General features: G+C 42.2%; 1 protein-coding gene across 2 annotated transcripts in view; it reads left to right on the plus strand.

The window, feature by feature from the left end:
- RADIL (Rap associating with DIL domain) overlaps positions 1-17,344 on the plus strand; it is a 111,792-nt gene that overhangs the window by 84,720 nt on the left and 9,728 nt on the right. For both annotated transcript variants that reach the window (XM_036741237.1, XM_036741236.1), the window contains exons 8-12: positions 2,376-2,613; positions 12,542-12,714; positions 13,508-13,658; positions 15,715-15,902; positions 16,178-16,586. In XM_036741237.1, coding sequence (XP_036597132.1) covers positions 2,376-2,613; positions 12,542-12,714; positions 13,508-13,658; positions 15,715-15,902; positions 16,178-16,586 — 1,159 coding nt within the window. The remainder of the gene's footprint in view (positions 1-2,375; positions 2,614-12,541; positions 12,715-13,507; positions 13,659-15,714; positions 15,903-16,177; positions 16,587-17,344) is intronic.

Raw genomic sequence — 17,344 nt, forward strand, 5'->3', positions numbered from 1 at the left:
CCTCCTGACTCCAGGGCTGGTGCTCTACTCACAGTGCCACCTAGCTGCCCCCCCCTTTTTTTTAACTTCAGCCAAAGCATAATTGATTCTGCTCCAGCCCCTTTCCTTCATTTACTCTGTGTTTCTCTCCTAGCTTCAAGTGTGTTTCTTATAAACAATATATTGTAGGATTCTGGTTTTTATCCACTTTGCTATCCATTTCTTTTTTTATGGGAGATTTCATCCCATTCACATTTACAGTCATGATTACTGTGTATTTCCTGCCATCCTATTTTTTCTCTGGTTGTCCGCTTTCTCCTTTCACTCCTCAGTAGTGTTTTGCTTCTGTCTACCTCCTCCCCGGGTCTGCCCTCTCTTCTGTCAGTCCTTCCTCTCCCCCCTTTACTTAACATCCTCCCCTCCTATTTTCCAGTCTGGTAAGATAGATTTTTGTATTCAACTGATTGTGTATATTATTCCCTCTTTGAGCCACTACTAATGAGAGTAAGGTTCATGCAGTGCCCATCACCCACCCTACCATCTTTCCCTTGACTGTGATAGGTTTTTTGTGCCTTTTGTGCCTTGTGAATTGATTTACCCCATTCTGTCTCTCCCTTCTTTCTGCAGCCAGTGTACTCCTCTTTCCCAGCCCTTATTTTTTTATGTCATTTCCTCAAATTCACCATATACCCATATCCTTTGTCAGTGTACATTCTTTCTAGCTGTTCTATTAGTGGTATAATTTTTTCTTTTTTTGTTTTTGTTTTTAGCTATATATATATATATATATATATATATATATATATATATATATATATATATGTATATGTATATGTATGTATGTATGTGTATGTATATATATATATATACACACACATACACAGGTACATATGTGCGTACATATATTGACATATACTTTCCCAAACAAATTCTACTCCTGATCTTCATTTTTATGATTGTGCATATCTCTTGTTTCCTCTTCCTCCTGCCTCCTCTACTTTACTTTTACCCGTTACCTTGCCCTCCTATTACTTGCCTACCCCCCTCCAAGGATCCCTCCCCTATCCTCCCATTCCCATAAATCTAAACACCCTTCTATAGCCCCCATTTTACCTATTTTCTCACCCTCCCCTCCAAAGATCCCTCCCTTGTCCTCTCCCCTGCTGTTTTATTTCTTCTGAATTTAGAAAACTTTTATATTCTTCTAAACATATATATATATATATATATATATATATATATATATATATATTGTTCCCTCTTAAACTCATTCCCAATGAAAGTAGATTACCAGAACTACCAGATTCTTTTTTTGTTATTTTTTTCTTTCTTTTGGCCTTTTTCCTTTATTTTAAGCTTGAGCTCTGCTCCCAGGGTGGAAGGGGCACCCTCTCAGGCTTCTTGTGCCAGTCGCTGCAGGCCCTGGCTGTTTACCTAGTACTGCACTGATGTTGCCCTGAGGCCTACAGGGGACCTTTGTGTCTGGTGCTGCTCTGAGTGGGTAGGATGGGGTGTGGGTCGCTGGCACTGCTGAAGGCCGTAAGGGTCTGGCAGAAATTAATGTTGGGAAACCCCATTTGAGTATGCCCTTTTTTTCCTTGGAAAATCAAAGTTAGATCCCTCTCACCTGTCATGACCAATAGTGGAGTATTCTCTAGCTCCTTTTCCCAGAATCCATCTCTCCGTGCTAAAACTGTAATTTTTTTTTTCTGAATTCCATCTCTCTTCAGTCTATCAATAGATATTTATTAAATGATTTCTGTGTGCCAAACTCCGTGCACGGTGCTGAGGATGCAGAACAAAGAAGGAAACAGTCCCTGCTCTCAAGGATTTTACAGTCTAATGAGAGAGGAGAGTCTATATGTACAGCATACACGCATGCACACGCACACACATACAAAGTGAATGATAGCTGATACATAGCACTCTAAGGTTTGCAAAGTGCTTTACAAGTATCTCATTTTATCCACACAGTCAGCCTGGGAGGTAGGTATTATTATTGTCATCATCATCGTCATCATCATCACCCCATTTTACAGATGAAGAAACTGAGACTGAGAGAGCTTAAGTGATTTGCCCAGGGTCACATAGCTATTAAGTATCTGAGGAAGGATTTGAACCCAAGTCCTCCTGACTCCAAGTCCAGCTTTCTATCTACAGTACCATCTTATCTACATTATATACAACTGTGTGGTTAAGTATAAGTAGTTTGGGAGTGAGGACACTAGAAATTGTGTGTTGGGGGTGGGGGGGGGCAGTGAATCAGGAATGATTTCATGCAGAAAATGGTGTTTTGAGTTGATCTTGTAAGAAATTTAAGGTTAGGCTAAATCTCAATGGTTTGTTCCTAGGCAAGTTGAAAAGAAAGTTGCTTATGTTTCTTCTCCTCCCTCCAGTCTCTGTACGTCTCTCTGCCCGTTCTCCTGGAGTGTATCCCCTTCCAGAATGAGAACCGAGAAAGTTGGTGCTCAGCCCCACAGCTGCCTGAGGAGCTCCGACGTATCGTGTCCATCTATCAGGCCACCTTGGACCTCCTCCGGCAGTATGAGGTTCACCCAGAGATTGCCTCCCAGATGTTTGCCTACCTCTTTTTCTTCTCCAACACACTGCTCTTCAACCAGCTTCTGGACAGAGGTGAGGTGGAGTACTTGATCTTTATTTTTCCCTTCTTAACCTGTGGACTGCCTTTGAGCAACAGGGAAACATCACAAGAAAACGTTAATGAGAAGTGTCTTAATCCTTGGCCTTTTCAAAAGCCTCCCGTTTCTAAAGCTTGTCAGATGCATAAAGAGCAGAGTAAGAAGGGTGGGAGTGGTGTAGGTTAGGCATTCAGCAGAACTTTCCGATCACAAAGGTTGTGAGGTTTAAGAATTTGTTGCTAAAAAGGCATGTGGATTTGTCTTCTCTGTAATTATTTGGGATGTATTCCTTTTAATATTCCCAGTTATGCCTAGCCAAGTGTCAGCCTTGAATGATTACTCTATTTGACACCTTTGCTCCTACACACCTGTTCCTGAATGAAGATAACAGAAAATCAATCAACTTCTCTGACTGGGTCCTCGATAAACTTGTATTACACAACTTCAGTCAGGCCTTCCTTGCAGCTAGGCAATCCAGCTGTACCTGTTGTATCACCTTACTATCCTACTCTCCACAGTGGCTCTTCTAAACCTTCTCAAACCTCCCATGACTCCTCTCCCCCTACCTTCTCAGCTAAGAACCCCGCCTCCTATTTTACAGGCCATTCTCTGTGAAATCCCTCTTCTCCCTTCTTCCTCAACTCCTGTCATTCAGGTGCCTTCTGCCACTGACCTCCTCCTTCGCCTAGGTTTCACATGAGTCAGTAGATACTTAGCAAGACTAACAACTCCTCTATCTGTTCAAGCAATCCCTTTTCCAGCACATTACTCCCCCTGTCATCACCACTCTTCCAGTATTTTCACTCCCTGTCACAAGTGTTTCCACTTTCTCTTCTCTCAGGCTTTTGTAATGTCTTACAGTCTGGCTTCCTGCCTTATCATTGCACCAAAACTGCTCTCTCCAAAGTTACGAATGATCTCATAGTTGCCAAATCCAGTGGCCTTTGCTCCTTGACCTTACTGCAGCCTCTGACACTGTTGATCACCTCTCCTCAATCCTCTCTTCTCTCTGGTCTCAGTTCTTCTCCTACGTATTTGACCACTCCTCTGTCACGTTTGCTGGATCCCCTTCCAGATCGGTCTCTACTGTAGGTGTCCCTCAGGATTCTGTCCTGGACCTTCTTCCCTTCTCCCTCTATACCACATCACTTAGTGATCTCATGAACTTTTTTTTTGAGGGGGGAAGGCAGGGCAATTGGGGTTAAGTGACCTGCCCAAGGCCACACAGCTAGTAAGTGTGTCAAGTGTCTGAGGCCGCATTTGAACTCCAGGGCATGCCCCTGATCTCATGCACTCTCATGGATTTAATTACCATCTCTATGTTGATGAATCTTAAATCTACTTGTCTTGCCCTAAGGTCTCTGCAGACGTGCAATCTCCCACCTCCAACTACCTTTTAAACATCTTAAATTGGATGTCCAGTAAACACCTTAAACTCAGTATGTCCAAAACAAATCACTTTCTTTCCTCTTAAAGCCTACCCCCTCTCCCCACCTTCCATATTGTATTCTTATTGTTGTGTTTGTCCTTCATTCTCAAAGAGGACCATGATATCAGGGAACCAATGACATGACTTGCAGTTGACCTAGATTTGAGTGAGGCAGGGCCGTGCAAGGTCACCAGCCTCACTTTCTCCTCCAGAGCCATCGGGGTCCAGTGGCCTGATATTTACCAGGAGGAGTAGAGATGGCCCAGGATGCATTGGGAGACCCTGGCCCTTTTAGGCTAAGGCCTTTTCAGGTGCTCACTTTGAGTGAGATAAGGCCCATTCAGTGAATAGGCCTCTTTAAGAAGTTAGTCAAGGGATGACCCCTTTAATCAAAAACTAAAAAAAAAAAATCAAACTGGGAGGGGAAGACCCTCAGGGTTCGGGGCTGAAAGAGAAACAGTTACTATTTGGTATTTACATTCACTCTGTGCTAGGGGGCTGGGGACCTATTGTCCAGTCTGTGAGCTCCAGAGTGAATTGGGTTTTTGAGAAAAAGATCCATCCTGTAAACCCAAAGTAAGGGAGGCAGCCTTCAGCCATTGAAATGTACCTTCCTTTCCTAGTCCTTCAGGCTTGCAGCCCCCATATCCAATCTGTTGCCTAATCCTGTTGATTTCACCTTTGTAACATCTGTCAGATACGCTCTCGTCTCTCCTCTGACACTGCTGCCTCACATCTGGATTATTGCAGCAGCCTGCCTCAAGGCTCTCCTCACTCCAATTCATTCTTCATTCAGCCACTAGAAGGAAGGAGCTGTGTTGCCCAACTGGCCAGTTCCAGTTGAGTCCCCTATGAGGCAGCTCCTACTACTACTCACAGAGGTGGTTGTCCTTTCTCAAAGAGGACCATGACATCAAGGAGATGATACTATGAGACAAGCAAGTGAATTGGATCTAAGTTGGGGAGGGCTGTGCAAAGTCACCAACGAGCCTCACTTTGCCCTCCAGAGAAAGCAGACTTTGACACTGTTGATTACCTTGGGTCCAATTGCAAGGTACACATCAGGATGACTGGAGATTAGCTCAGAGTGAATGTAAATAGCAGTTGTTTCTAGGGAAGACCCAGAGGGTCTTCCACTCCCAAATTGCTTTTTTCTTTTTGACTAGGTAAAAGAGGCCTTCTGCTCTCTGCCTCATTTCTTACCTAGCTTTAATCACTGAATGGGCATTGCCTCAGTCAAACTGAGACTTGTCAAAGACCTTAGCTTAAAAAAGCCAAGGGCCTGCATCCAGGGCCCTATATTTGTGTCAAATGGTAGCCAACCATTGGAATTTTTCTAGGCTAAATAGGAGCAGGATGCAGTCAGGAAGTGCAAACATTTTGAGACTTAAGGAATATAAACATACATTAGTTGTCAGAAGCTTTTCTTTAGGGAGTTAGGGATATGACTATCAAAATAATAAAAATTTTAAACAGTGCATAAAGTCTAGGGCAGATGCCTGAGGGCATTTCACTAGAGAGCTCTGTATTAATGACCATTTACCTATTTCCCTGTAACTGTACTGTTATCTAGGCCACATCTCTCTGTATTGTCCACAAGGATAGTCTGTGAAGGAATATAGCGTGAAATAAGTCCTTAAATGTAGATAGGCGCCAGACTGACAAGCACTCTAAATGTGAGGCTGTGTATGGGAGCCTCTGAGTAGCAGAGTGCCATAATCGGATTTGTGTTTTAGGATTATGATTTTGGCAGCTGTGTGAAAGATGGTTTGGAAAGGGAAGAGATTTGAAGCTGAGAGAGTCCAGCTAGGAAGTTATTAAAATTGTCCAGGTGTTTCCAACAATCCAGCTAGCAGCTTCTGTGGGGGTGTAAGATCCACCCACAGCCAGCACCCAGAAAGCTGCCAACAGCACAGGTTCTTTTGATCTGCTTAACTAAGGAAAGCAAGGTGAAGGGGTTGACAAGCTTACTTTTAATTCAGCATACAAACAGTATTCACTTAGTTCAGGGGAAAAATCCAGCACCCTGAACTTCAGAACAAAATACAAACAAATTACAAATATCAACAGACAGACCCAATACACTTCATAGTTACCAACATCTAGGTTCAGCCTGGGAGCTCAGAACAAGGGCTGGCCCAGAGTCATGCACACCACCACTGCTGTGAGTAAGAGAGCTCCAAAGAATAGACAGCCAACCCCTGGTTTTTATGTCTTTTTCAGCGTCAGGAGTGAGTCACACATGCGACTCACCCACGTGACCTAGAATCGTCACAGAGAGGCGGACTTAAACCCACGTGGTCTGAAAGCCTCTGCTGTCCCAGACATGTAAACTAGGCCCTCCCTGGAGTTAGCCCCACCTTGGGCCCCACCTTAGTTGCCAATCCACACCCACATAGGTTTTACACCTGATAGGGGTTTGGGCCTGGGGCTTAGCACCTAGTAAGGCTCAATGAATTACTCAAAGGGAATAAAAGCCAAACTGTTCAAGGGCACTTGTTGAACTAAGTGCTAAGGAGCCCATTTTGATTACCAACACACCAGGTGAGAGATGATGAGGGCCTGAACTGGGATGGTTGTCTGTGAGAGAGAGGGGCATGAATTCAAGAGATATTATGGAAGTAAGATCAACAGGTCTTGGCAGCTGACTAACTTGAAGGGCTGGGGGGAGATAAAAGAATTGAAGATGACTGTAAAGCCAAGCTTACTGGAAGGAAGGTGATGTCCTTAAAAGAAATAGAGAATTTAAGAGGAGGGATGGGTTTTAGGGGAAGAAGATCCATTTTGGACGTGTTGAGTTTTTAGTACCTTCAGGTCCAGTTGGTACTTAAAGATATAGGACTGGATTTTTTGAGGCAAATTAGATCTGGATATATAGATATGGGAGTCATCCACATAAAAATGATACTTTTATCCATGAGAAGCTGATGAGATCAGTTAGAAAGCAAGATTCTAGGACAGAACTTTGAATTAAATTCAGGAAGCATTTATCAAGCACCTAGGATAGAAAAGTAATAATTCTTTACTTTTAGGAGCTTTCGTTCTATCACATGAGCTAAGTCTTGAAAAAGCAAGCCAGGTTTCCTTTTTTAAGAGTCTGGATACCTAGGGAGGTGGTGGGGTCCCCCTCACTGGAGGTTTCCTATAGCAGACACTGAATGATCACCTTGTTGGGTATATGACAGAAGAGACCTCCTCACCATTAATCACTAGTCTCTTAGTCCCTTGTGAGCTCTAGCATTACAGAGCTCCTTCATAAAGAAACAAGTGACTGAGTTTGGTCAGCAAGTTCTCTGTGCAGCCACACTGATCTTTTAGGCAGCTTCACCGTTTCCCCTCTCCTTGGAATAATTTTTCCTTGCATTTAAAAGATTTCATTCTCAAGAGCTTCCCATTTATCTTCAGCCAGTATACTTTATAACATACCAAACCATTGGATTCTACCTATCCCTCTTCTGAACCCTTTGAGATAAACTCACTTAAAGTCTAGGAGAAGTAATTGCAGACAATTTAACATATTTGGGAGTCTGCCCACCAAGACAAACCCAGGAACTATATGTACACAATTACTAAACACTTTTCACGTAAAGTCAGATCTAAAAAGAATTGGAGAAATAGTAATTGCTTATGTGTAGGCCGAGCCAGTACTGCATCATCCATACATGGAACCATCAGTTGCAGCAGACAGAGAAATTTTGAGTGCTATGGATAAGTTCACTTACCTTGACAGCATACTTCCAGAGATGTACACATATGTGATAAAGTTGACGCACATTGCCAGACCTAGCTCAGTGTTTCGGAGGCTCCAAAGGGAAGTGTGAAAAGAAGTATTAGGCCTGCCAGACTGAAGATTTACAGAGCCATTATGCCGACCTCATTGTTGTATGCCTGTGAAGCCCGGACAGTCTACCAGTGCCATGCCAGGAAATTGAAGTGCTTCCATTTGAATTGTCCTAAGAAGATTCTGAAGATCACCTGGCAAGACAAAGTACGGAACCCTGAGGTTCTTTCTCTAGCTGTACTGCCAAGCATTCAAACTCTACTGCATACACTGCAAATCTGATGAGCTGGCCACATTGTTCAAAAGTCAAACACATTTGCTAAAAGACTTTTACAGAGCATTCACACAAGGCAAGCACTCACATGGCGGTCAGAGGAACTCAAAGCCTTTCTGAAGAATTTTGGTATGGATCCTGAGACGTGGGAGACACTGGCACAGGACCATCCAGCATGGCATGCCCACATCAAAGAAGGCGCTGTGCTTTATGAGCAAAGCAGAACTGTGGTAGCTCAAAAGCAGTACAAGATGCACAAATTTAGAGACAGCTCCATTCCAAATGTTCATAGAGGCTGTTTGTGTCTGACCTGTAGTAGAGCCTCCCAACCTCGTATTGATCTGAGCAGCCACAGTTGGACTCACTGTACATTGACCCTGACAGAGTGATGTCATTTTGGTCTTCTTTGAGTACAACAACCATTGGCCATAAGGACTACTCCGTTTCTTTTAAGGGATTCTTGCCCATAGTAGTATATGTAATGATTTCAGCCGTTTCCATCCATTTAAGGTCACTTTCCATGTCCTGTTTGACCACATCCAGCTTACCTTGGTTCTTAGATCTTACATTCCAGGTTCCTGTGCAATATTGATCTTCATAATAAAACACTGGACTTTCCTTTCATCACCAGACACATCAGCAGCCCAGCTTCCTTTCCAGTTTGGCCCAGCTGCTTCATTATTACTAGAGCCACTTGTAGCTGTCCTCTGCTCCTCCCCAGTAGCATATTGGACCCCTGAGGGGCTCATCTTCCGATGTCATATCTTTTATCATTTTAATAGTGTCCATGGGGCTTTCTTGGCAAAGATACTCAAGTGGTTTGCCATTTCCTTTTCTAGCGAATCACCTTTTGTCAGAACTCTATAACTGCTATAACCTGTACATCTTAGGAAGCCCTCCACGGCTAATTCATTGTTTCACTGAGCTATGCAAGCCCTTCTGCCATGACAAGGCAGTGATTCAGGTGGGGTTTTTGGACCATAAAGAAAGCTGAACACCACAGAATTGACAATTTTGAATTGTGGTGTTGGAGAAGACTTTCGAGAGTCCCTTAGAGTGCAAGGAGGTCAAATCAGTCCATTCTTAAAAAATTAATTTTGACTATTCGTTAGAAAGCTGAAGCTTAAATATGTTCATCACATAATGAGAAGATTGAACTCGTTGGTAAAGACTCTGCTGTTTGGAAAGATTGAAGATAAAAGGAAAAGAGGATGGCAGAGAATGAGATGGATAGATAGTGGCATGGAAACAAAGAACATGAACTTGGACAGACTGTAGAGATAGCGAAGGAGAGAAGGACCTGGCGTTCATAGGGTCACAAAGAGTTGGATGTGACTGAACAACAACAAATCATCAAAACAGTCTGGTGCTGGCTATGAAATAGATCAGTAGAATAGATTAGGTACACATTACATAGTAGTAAATGACCATGGTAACATAACGTTTATAAACCCAAAGATCCAAGCTTTTGGGACAAGCATTCACTGATTGACAACAATTGCTGCAAAAACTGGAGAGCAGTTTGGCAAAAACCAGGCATAGACCAACAGCTCACAACATATGCCAAGTTATAGCTAAAAGGGGTACGTGATTTAGACATAAAGGATGATATATCATAAACAACTTAAGGTAGCATGGAAAATTCTACCTGTTAGATTTATGGCTGGAGAAGAACTACTTGACCAAACGAGATAACATTTATGGGATACAAAATGGATAGTTTTGATTACATTAAATTTAGAAGTTTTTGCATAAACCAAACCAATGCTGCCAAGATTGGAAGGAAAACAGAAAACCAAGAAAAACATTTTATACTGAGTTTCTCTGGTGAAGGCTTCATTTCTCAGATATATAGAGAACTGAGTCAGTTGATAAATGGTCAAAGGATATGAACAGGTAGTTTTCAAAATTATCTATAGGCATATGAAAAATATGTGTTAAATGACTATTGATTAGAGAAATGCAAATTAAAACAACTCTGAGGTACCATCTCATCCCTATCAGAATGGCTAATATGACAGAAAAAGAAAATGACAAATGTTGGAGGAAACGTGGGAAAATTGGGACACTGACGTACTGCTGGTAGAGTTGTGAACCAATATAGACATGCTGGAGAGCAATTTGGAACTATGCCCAAAGGGCGATAAAACTGCATATCCTTTGACCCAGCAATACCACTACTAGATCTGTACCCCAAAGAGATAAAAAAAAAAAAAAGGAAAAAGACCTATTTGTACAAAAATATTTGTAGCAGCTCTTTTTGTGGTGGCCAAGAATTGGAAATTGAAGGGATTTCCGTCAGTTGAAGAATGGCTGAACGAGTTGTCTTCTGTGATTGTGATGGAATACTATTGTGCTGTAAGAAATGGTGAGCAGGATGCTTTCAGGAGAACATGATATGGAGTAACAGCAATATTATGCGATGATCTTAATGTAAACAACTTACCTATTCTTAGCAATACAGTGATCTGACATTCTGAAAGACTTAGGATGAAAAATGCTATCCACCTCCAGAGAAAAAACTAACGGAGTCTGAATGCAGATAGCCTACTTTTTTTTTTTTCACTTCATTTTTCTTGTTGTTTTTTTTTTCCCTTGGGGTCTGTGTTTTCTTTTGCAACATGCCATATGGAAATATGTTTTGCATGACTGCACTTGGATAACCTATATCAAATTGCTGGCCTTCTCAAGGAGGGGGAGGAGGAAGGGGAAGGAGGGAGAGAATTTGGAAGTTAAAATTTTTTAAAATGAATGTTAAAAAGAATTTTTTACATGTAATTAATAAAAACCTAAAATAAGAGAAAGAGTAAAGTCTAGAGAATGTGGCACATTATGTCCTTTCCTTCTCTTTTCTATCATGAATTCTAAGATAGAGAAGAAACGTATCCCCGAGGTTCCTGTCAATTCCACTTCAATATTCATTCTTGTCGAGTGGAATCTAGTCTGGAATGGCATTTCCCATTATAATTTCCTCCACATTTTGAAGGATGAAGTTAACCTTCAGAAAAGGCATTAATATGTTAGTACTGTTTGGGACAGAGAAAGAGCTCCAACACATCAAAATAGCTGAGGTTTCCTCTTCAAATGGTGTTATGCATCTGGGCAGGTTTGTGATCAATTTCCTGAACTCCTTATATAATAATTCCTCCTCTGCCTATTGACAATATTGCTTCTGTTTCTGTCTTCATTGATTCAAATGCTTTTCCCCAATCTTCCTCCGGCTTGGTTCCTAGATTTCCTCTTACTAGTAATGTATAGTGTTTGTTACATTGCTTCTTTTTTTCCATCTTTTTTTTTTTTGAACAAGAGCCATTATTACAGTCATGAAATCTCATTCCACCAGCTCTCAGCAATTACGCCTATAAAGTCCAGTTTGCACATTTGTGTTCTTTCCTGCTTGTCCACGGCACCTAGCACAGAGTAGGTACTTAATAAATTCATGTTGATTTATTGGTAATTTGTGATTTTGTACATAGATATCTGAGGTCATGAATCTTATTGTATCTCTTTTTAGATATTGTCTCAGGAATTAGTTTTTTAGTTTTAGCTTTATTTCCTGTGTTATTGTACTTGATGCGTTCCAGGTTACCAGACTGTATAAGTCTATATAGGCTGTTTCCTCTCCTCCTCTTTTCAATGTAAAGCCCTAATGAATTTTACTTGTGAGTTGTGTGATCCCCTTCTGCCCTCTTACTAGAGAGTGAGCAATACCTCTAGCTTTTACTTTAAAAAATTTTAAATTTCAATCTCAGTTGGTCAGTGAGTTTCCTGCTCCTTCCTTTTAACTAACTATATGCCATTGTGCAAGGCACTCTGAATCTGGTTCTTTCTTTTAAAATGAGCATAAAAATACTTCCATTATCTCATTACTTTTTTTTTAATTCTTTTTTTTTTTTTTTTTTTTGCAGGGGGGAAGGCAGGGCACTTGGGCTTAAGTGACTTGCCCAAGCTCACGCAGCTAGTGTGTCAAGTGTCTGAGGCCGAATTTGAACTCAGGTCCTCCTGAGTCCAGGGCTGGTGCTCTACTCGCTGCGCCACCTAGCTGCCCCTTATCTCATTACTTTTTAAAGTAGTTTGTGGAAATCAAATGAAGTAAAGTGTATCTGACACTTTTTTAAGTCATAAAGAACTATTTGAATGTGAGCAAGTATTGTGATCATTAGGCACCATTTACCAGGTGACTTAGGCCTCATTTGTGGTTATTAGAAAACTTTCAAATAGTAGATCATTGGCATTCTTCCTTAACAACTTAAGGTTAAGGGAAGGGGAGGGGGGCAACCAGGTAGAAAAGGATAAAGCTTGCCTAGCAGAGGGGTGGCCAGGAAGGGGGAAGTGTTAGGGGAGGAAGAATTTATATCTCTTTATTTGTCCATACAAGCCTAGGACTTTTTCTCTAGCTCACTGAGGCCAGTGCTTCAGTCTTCTTCCTCCTCCCTCAGGACCTACACTGAGCTGCTTCCACTGGCCAAAAGGGGTACAGGTTTGTGCTCGCTTACAGCAGCTCTTGGAATGGGCACAGAATATGGGCTTTGGGCCGCTGGCAGAGCAGTTCTTCAAGAAGCTTTCCTGCACAGTGAACCTATTGGCTACTCCCAGTGCCCAGCTGATCCAGGTAGGTACAGATGAAGATTGAGTCACAAAGGTCATGTCGTCTGGTGTCTGGAGTTCATTTTATCATGGTTCTTAGAGGACTGCTGTTGGGTTTTTTTAAGTGGTTGGATCATTGGCTTAGATTATAAGTAATTACCAGCCCACCGAAGTGTTTTCTTCTTTTGCCTTCAAGGGCACTAATATGATTAATATTTTTCTCAGTTTAGTAGTAAAATGTTAACATATCTGGAGAGGTGGGCAAGCTGCTTACAAAGCCATCCTCAACTAAAACCAAAATGCTGGATTGTTTGGGAGAGGTGACTTTCCAAATCAAATAGGTTTGCCATCTAATCACTAAATAGAAATTTTCTCTAGCAAAGATGTGGGATTGCTCCTAAATGGCTAGTTTAACATTCAGCACATTGAAAATAAGCCATGCAGTTGGCTAGATGACATTTCTCCAAGAATCACATAGAAAATAGAACACATGAAACTAGCCTTTTCTGTTTGTCCAGTAAAAGACGTTGTCTTAAACAAATGTGCAGTACTCCCCCTCCTCTCCACCTCTCAAGCACACAGTCTCATTAACTAGGGTGATACCTTGAGAAACTAGTCTTCCGGGTGGGTGTTATGGCAACCTGCTCACATCTTAGTCATTTGATCTGAGAACTAACTCCTCTCCCCAAGTATGCTCTGCAGATAAAAACCATGAGGTAACAAATATAAATGCTAAGGTATCCCTTGTTGGTCTGACGCCCTGCTTCCCTCATGCCATTTTGAGCCCTTGACTCCCAGAGCTTCCTCTTATCTCTCAGATGACCTGGTCATCCCTGAGGACTCAGTTTCCAGAACTGAGCCCTGCCCAGCTGCATCGGTTGTTGACTCAGTACCAACTAGCATCTGACATTGGTTCTGTGACCGCTTGGGAGCCTCTAGATGAAGACAGGCCCAAAGCCTTTAGAACAGGTGAGTTCCTGACCATACGTTTTTGATTACAAATGGAAAAGTGGAGCTGCAAGGGAACTTAGAAGTCATTTAGTTCAACCCTCTTGACTTGTCCAGGGTCACACAGGTGTTAAGTGGCAGAGCACCACTAGGTGGTGAATTCTTTGGCCATGGAAAACCAGGAAAGAAAGACAAATATAAAGTGATCCTTTGGTGCTTTACAGCTTCCTTGGGCTTTCACAGCGATGAGCAGTTGAATGAAATGAAGACTGAAACAACCTTCATCAAGACCTCTGCTATCATTAGGGAAAGGTGAAATCAAAAAAGAAAGCGGGCCAGACCTATATGACAGAAGTAAAGAGTGACAGAGGCTGTCTGCTGTCTATCTGCACTGGCATCTATGAAGTGTAGAAAGACCTCAGGCATATTGGGTAGTTCTCAGGAGAATGTGAACTAGAATTAGAACTGCAGAAGAGGAGGGAGCTTAGATAGGCTGTGAGCTGCATTGGGGGAGGAAATGCATAAATGCATTTATCATTTATTTATCCCACCTGCCTCTCATCCCACAGAAGTGGCTTACAGCCTTCTATCCTGCAGAATCGTTAGGTTGTCCAGTAGAAGAGCCAGTACAAAGGTTTTTAATGCTCGGGAATGGTTGAAGGCAAAACAAGGTGGCCCCGGTCAGTGTTGGAGGTGTGGAAAGACAGGCATACTAATGCACTACTGGTGAAGGTGTGAATTGATATAACAGCTTTGGAAGGCAACATGAAATTATGAAAGAAAAGTAATTAAAATACCCATGGTCTTTAATCCAGAGATTCCACTGACAGTCATCATTGTCAGGGAGGCCACAGTTCCAAAGAAAGACCCAGTATACAGAAAGATGTTTGGGGCAGTGGCTTTCATCGTTCCAAGGAGGTGGGAATAAAGCTCCTGCGGGACGGACAACGTTACTTAATTCTGTGTTTGTGTTCCCAGGGCCCTGAGCAGCATATGACATACAGTAGATACTTACTAAGTGATTGCTGATTGATCAATACCCACTGATCAGATTATGACTAAACTAATTTCGGTACATTAGCGCTTGGTTGAAAGTCAATGTGAAGGCTACACCTAGGCCTGTGATTTAAAGCAAAGCAAAATCAGGCAAACAATAGACACATGACTACGATAATGTAAGTGGAAAGAATGGCCGTATGAACTGAAACACCACCATTTAATTATGATGGACAGTGTTGGCACTGAGAGGGAGATGTGACAGTGCACCTCTCTTCTTTGCAGAGGTCGAGGGATTATAGAAATGGAACACTTCATATTCCATCAGACTCGATGGATGTTTTGATTAGTTTTGCTGGACTACTTTTTTCCTTTATTTTTTCATCTTTTTTATAAGGGATGGCTCTTTTGTTTAAAGGGGTGGGATCTATTGGGAAATGAAGGTAATGTAAAAGAAGATATCAGTAAGAAAAAGGGAGGTCTGAGGTCAGTTTAAGAAATAGCATTCCCTTTTTATCTCTTTCGTATGAGGATTGGTATTTAGTGGCCACCCTCCCATCTCTAGGCTTAGTTCTTATCTCGTTAGGGAAAATGGGACCTCAGAGATGACCCTAGGAGTCCTGAACTGCATGAGACCTTCAGTGTGCCTTTGTGTTGTCCTGTAGCTTTTGTCAGGCCTTTTGGTGGGGAGCTCTCAATTGGGTATGGCTCTTGGTTGGACTGAAGGCAAGGACCGTTTTTTCTTTAACTCTTTATCTCTCTCATCATCTACCATACTGCCTTCATACACAGAAAGTGTTTAGTGAATTATTGTTTTATCTGTAAGGCTTATTTTAATCTCTGTCCCCTTTGTATGGATAGTAGGTAGATCAGGAAACTTCTTCAGCAGTTAGTCTTGTCTGTGGACGTGTACTCTCAGCTCACATTGCTTGTTTTGCCTATCATTCAGCCAAGAATGGTTCATTTCCCAAAAAGTAAACAGAAGAATGGGGCAGGGAAAACAGATGGCAGAAAGCAAGAGGCAACTTACATGTTGTTGCCGAGGCAGTTAACTTGGACTTTGCCAATATTCTCTTTACAGAGGATGTTCTGGAGTCTTATGATAATCATCCACCTATTGTTCTGCCAAGTGGAGGGTTCAAGGTAGATTTGGAAGTGGAATGCCTGGATGATAATATTTACCGGCACCTTCTTTACATCCGCCACTTCCTGTGGAGCCTACAGAGCAAATCCTCCCATGCTAGAGGTCCTGCACCAGAAAATCTGAAGGTAATGTTGGTGAATCCTCCTTAAGAAAGGCTGTTAGTTTTGTTGCTTTTGGTAGAATGTCTACAGTTCAAGGCCTGTGGCATTAGGTTCTGAAAATTTCTCAATCTGGCCATCCTATTATGTTCTTAGAAGGGTGAGGTGGCCATACCTGTGGTCTAGTATCCCTTTGTTCTGTTTCATAAAACACTTCATTGTTTTAAGCTTCCTGATATTTTTATTCTTTTTATCTCAGACCTATGTTAGAATTGACCTACTCCTTTTCTTTTCTTCTTCAGGGTTTGCATCACACTATTCCTGAAGGGAACTCAGAGGGTCGGAGTAGTCTAGTGACTTCCAGAGATTCTGGGGACCAACTGGATTCAAAGCATTCAGTGGGCACAGTGGGCAGGGCAATTGGAGAGGGAGCCAAAACCCTATCTATCCCTGCCAGTGGGGCTTCCCGAGCTCAGTCCCCTGGTAGAACCCCTCTCTTGGAGAAGCTAAAGCCACAGAACAGCATGGGCAGGAATGGCCCTAAGATGAACACACCTCAAGGGGATTCTTCCTGTCTGTTGACCCCTCCCAACACACCACTCAACTTCGAACCCAGAAGTCAGGATTCTCCCCAGCCCAGTGGCAGCTGTGAAAAATCCCTGCATGAGCTGAAGAGGAATGGCCTTAGTGCTCAGAGCACTGCACAGGAAGGTGCGGGTGGCCCTCTGGCTGAGGAGCTTGGTAGCTCCCAGTCGACTTGAATAAACAATTGTACAAGTTTCCATTAGACCCACCCACCCCCTTAAAACAAGAAACAATTTTTTTTTTCCACTCATGAAACTTAAGGGAAAAGGCTTGTTTCCAGGAAAGTCAGGGTTTTTGGCTTCACCTTGTTACTGGGCTCTGTGTCATTATATGGGGGAGGAAGTGTTAACCTTGGTAGAAAGAGCTTTCTACAGATAGTCACTTTTAGGGATGCAGTTCAGTTTAACAGTTACAGACACCTCCATGTACACATTTAGCATTTTGTTTCACATCCAACTGTGAATACTCCCAGAGTTTTCTTGGATTGCTAGATAGTCCCATCAGGTAGGGAGAGAGATGAACCAGCTCCCAGCCCATTTTTTGGTGGGCTCCAGGGAAGGTGGACTAGTATGTGTAGATGCCTGTGTATACAAAAAAGGAGTCATTCTGACTAAATTAAGATGGGCCAACTGCTCAGGGCCTTCATTTAGATGTCACTGATGGCCCTTGCAGCCCTGAGTTCATTCACAATGGTCAGATGTCTCATGGGTGTAGAAGGCTCTATAATATTTCTTCAGAACCAGAAGGGGAAACCTGAGTCTCTTGGACTAATTAGTTCTGTTTCTTCCTGAAAGCAAAATTATAAACAGGATGTGAACTAGAGATTCTAACAACAAAAAAAAGAAAACTTTACTTCATAGGAACTATGATGGAGAGCACTTGGG

This window comes from Trichosurus vulpecula, chromosome 1, assembly GCF_011100635.1.
Source record: "Trichosurus vulpecula isolate mTriVul1 chromosome 1, mTriVul1.pri, whole genome shotgun sequence".
NCBI classification, from domain to species: domain Eukaryota; kingdom Metazoa; phylum Chordata; class Mammalia; order Diprotodontia; family Phalangeridae; genus Trichosurus; species Trichosurus vulpecula.